Raw genomic sequence first — 2,450 nt, 5'->3', positions numbered from 1 at the left:
TTTTTTTTTTTTTTTTTTTTTTTTTTTTTTTTTTTTTTTTTTTTTTTGCCTAGGTTTAATCTTGGTACATAATTTTTTTGAGCTATTATGAGCAAAATATTTTTTCTGATTTCTTTGGCCAGGAGAACATTGCTGATGTTTGCTAAGGCTAATGTTCTTTTATAAATACTAACTTTTGTAGCCAGCAATTTTACTGTTATTATATGACATGAGTTTTCTAGGAGATTCTGTGGTGTCTTTAAAGTACAAAATTATGTTATCTGCAAATAAAGATAGTTGAATTCTTTGTTTGAACTTTGGACAAGAAAAATTTGCTAATCACTGAAAAGCTTGATTGTTGCCAGCTATGTGGAATTTGACTGCAACCTCAGCATCCAATAGATGGAGGCAGAATGATCATGAGTTCAAGGCCAACCTCAGTTTTGTAGTGAGTTCAAAGCCAGCTGGGGCTATGTGAGAATCTGTCTCAAATAAAGCATAACTCCCCTTGCCCTCAAAAAACACTGGAAATGTCTGACTGAGTGACACAGCCTTCTTGTGGAACTTTCTGTTTTGTTTGTCCAGCTGATTAAATTTAAGATGATTATGACACCAAGTGAATTTTGCAGCCTTCAGTGAGAAGAAAAAAAGGCAGGAAAAAGGGCACTGTGCATGTTCTTCTCTGTGTAGGACAGTTTTGGGCCATTTTAGGAGAGAATTCTTTAGCTCCTCAGATTTCTACATGGATTTGGTTACAAATGCCATGGCTGCTTCAGAACACCTTGATCTGGAGTAACTTATACCTAAAAAATGGTCTTAAAGTACTAACTATTGAAAAGTATTTGAAAGAACATCATTTGAGACTATGGCTTCTTTTAATTCTTTGTATCTATTCCCTCGCACATTCACTGCAGTTTCCCTCCCTCACCTCCTCGCGCCCTACCCCTTCCCTGAGCCACTCTTGTTCTGTTTCCCTTAAGAAAAGGTCAGGCCTCCCAGAGATATCAACTGAACATGGCGTATCAAGCTAACATAAGGCTGGACAAGTCAAACCAGTAGAAGGGGGAAAGTCCCCAAGAAGGCAACTGAGTCAGGGACAGCCCCCAACTCTCACTGTGAGGAGTTCCACAAGAACACCAAACTACACAAACTACTACCGTATCATGACTATAAACCTCTTAAAGCAATACTCTACAGTCTGTTTCTTATGCTGTAAAAAACACATGACTGATCCAAAGCAGCTGTATCATCACAGTGTAGCAGAAGCTTATGAGAGTTGCTACTATGTTGGCTGAATTCAGTGGAAATTTACCAGATCTATTTATGTACCAAATAATATAAAAAATACAAATGCCACCATTTACTTTCATAAGCAGTTTTCTTCCGTTAAGACAGGGTAAGTAGCAGTCTATTTCAGAGCTGGATTTGATCTACAGGCCTTTAATGGTATGGTCTGAGTAGGGTCTGTTGTGTCACTAAGTTTCACAGATTAGAGACTTGATCTCTAATGTGGCACTAACACATGAGACTTCAAGAGCTGGGGCCTCGTGGAAGGTACTCATGCCACTTTGGGGTGTGCTCTCAGAAGGTGGTTCTCAAGCAACGCTTCAGTTTTCACTGCATGGTGATTTGCATGGAGCGAGCCTGGTACTCTGTCCTCTCTGCTTCCTGATCAGGATGTGAGCATGTGTTCTAACAGACTCTCCTGCCGTTGCTGCTTGTCATCAAGTGATGCAGCCAAAGGGCAGGTCTTGCCACCAGCCTGCACTGCATTATTCATACTTTGAGACTCTAACTGTGAGCTAAGTGAACCTTTTACTTCGAAGGTCTTAGGTATTTTGTCATAGTGAAAATTTGGTAAGTACAGTTTTTAATCCAAAATGAATGGCTTGGAACTTACTCCTTCTTTTCTTTAGAAGTGACAGGAGCCTTGAACCATGAGCTTTTATACTCTCATAATATCTGTGGTCAAAGATGAACAAATGGGCAAACACTACTATCTAATACAAGTAGCCCATTCTCTAGGATTTCCACTGGCTTCTATCATCGCTCAAGAATCATCTGTGTCTCACACTAACTGTGCTCTTTGGGCCACTGCACTTTGTCCTGTCTCCACAGTAGCTAGTAGAGTGACTGCTGGGTATTATCTGTAGAGCCTGTAATGTGAGAGGAGGTCAATAAAGAATACGTGTCTTTTATAGACACAAATACTTATGTTCAAAGTATTCCATGTACTTACAACATAATTGAAGGAGGTGTCAGAAATCATTGCAAACTGCCGGAAAAGTGTGTGTCTAGTGAACATCTCATCCTTTAGGACATGAAAGCTGCAACAAAATAATGGACAGGCATAAGATGGACAGGCGTAAAATGACAGGCACGAGATGGACAGGCATAAGATGACAGGCATGAGATGGACAGGCGTGAGATGGACAGGCATGAGATGGACAGGCATGAGATGGACAGGCATG

The 2,450-nt window shown here is 40.2% G+C and overlaps 1 protein-coding gene across 1 annotated transcript in view; it reads right to left on the bottom strand.

The window, feature by feature from the left end:
• CUNH10orf67 (chromosome unknown C10orf67 homolog) overlaps positions 1-2,450 on the bottom strand; it is a 109,513-nt gene that overhangs the window by 21,836 nt on the left and 85,227 nt on the right. Inside the window, exon 14 of the mRNA XM_055593911.1 lies at positions 2,219-2,306. Within this exon, the coding sequence (XP_055449886.1) occupies positions 2,219-2,306 (88 nt within the window). The remainder of the gene's footprint in view (positions 1-2,218; positions 2,307-2,450) is intronic.

The sequence above is a fragment of the Psammomys obesus genome, unplaced genomic scaffold (assembly GCF_907164565.1).
Source record: "Psammomys obesus unplaced genomic scaffold, mPsaObe1.curated_primary_1811, whole genome shotgun sequence".
NCBI lineage: Eukaryota > Metazoa > Chordata > Mammalia > Rodentia > Muridae > Psammomys > Psammomys obesus.
Note: the sequence above shows the minus strand (reverse complement) of the source record. Positions and strands in the feature narration are given on the sequence as shown.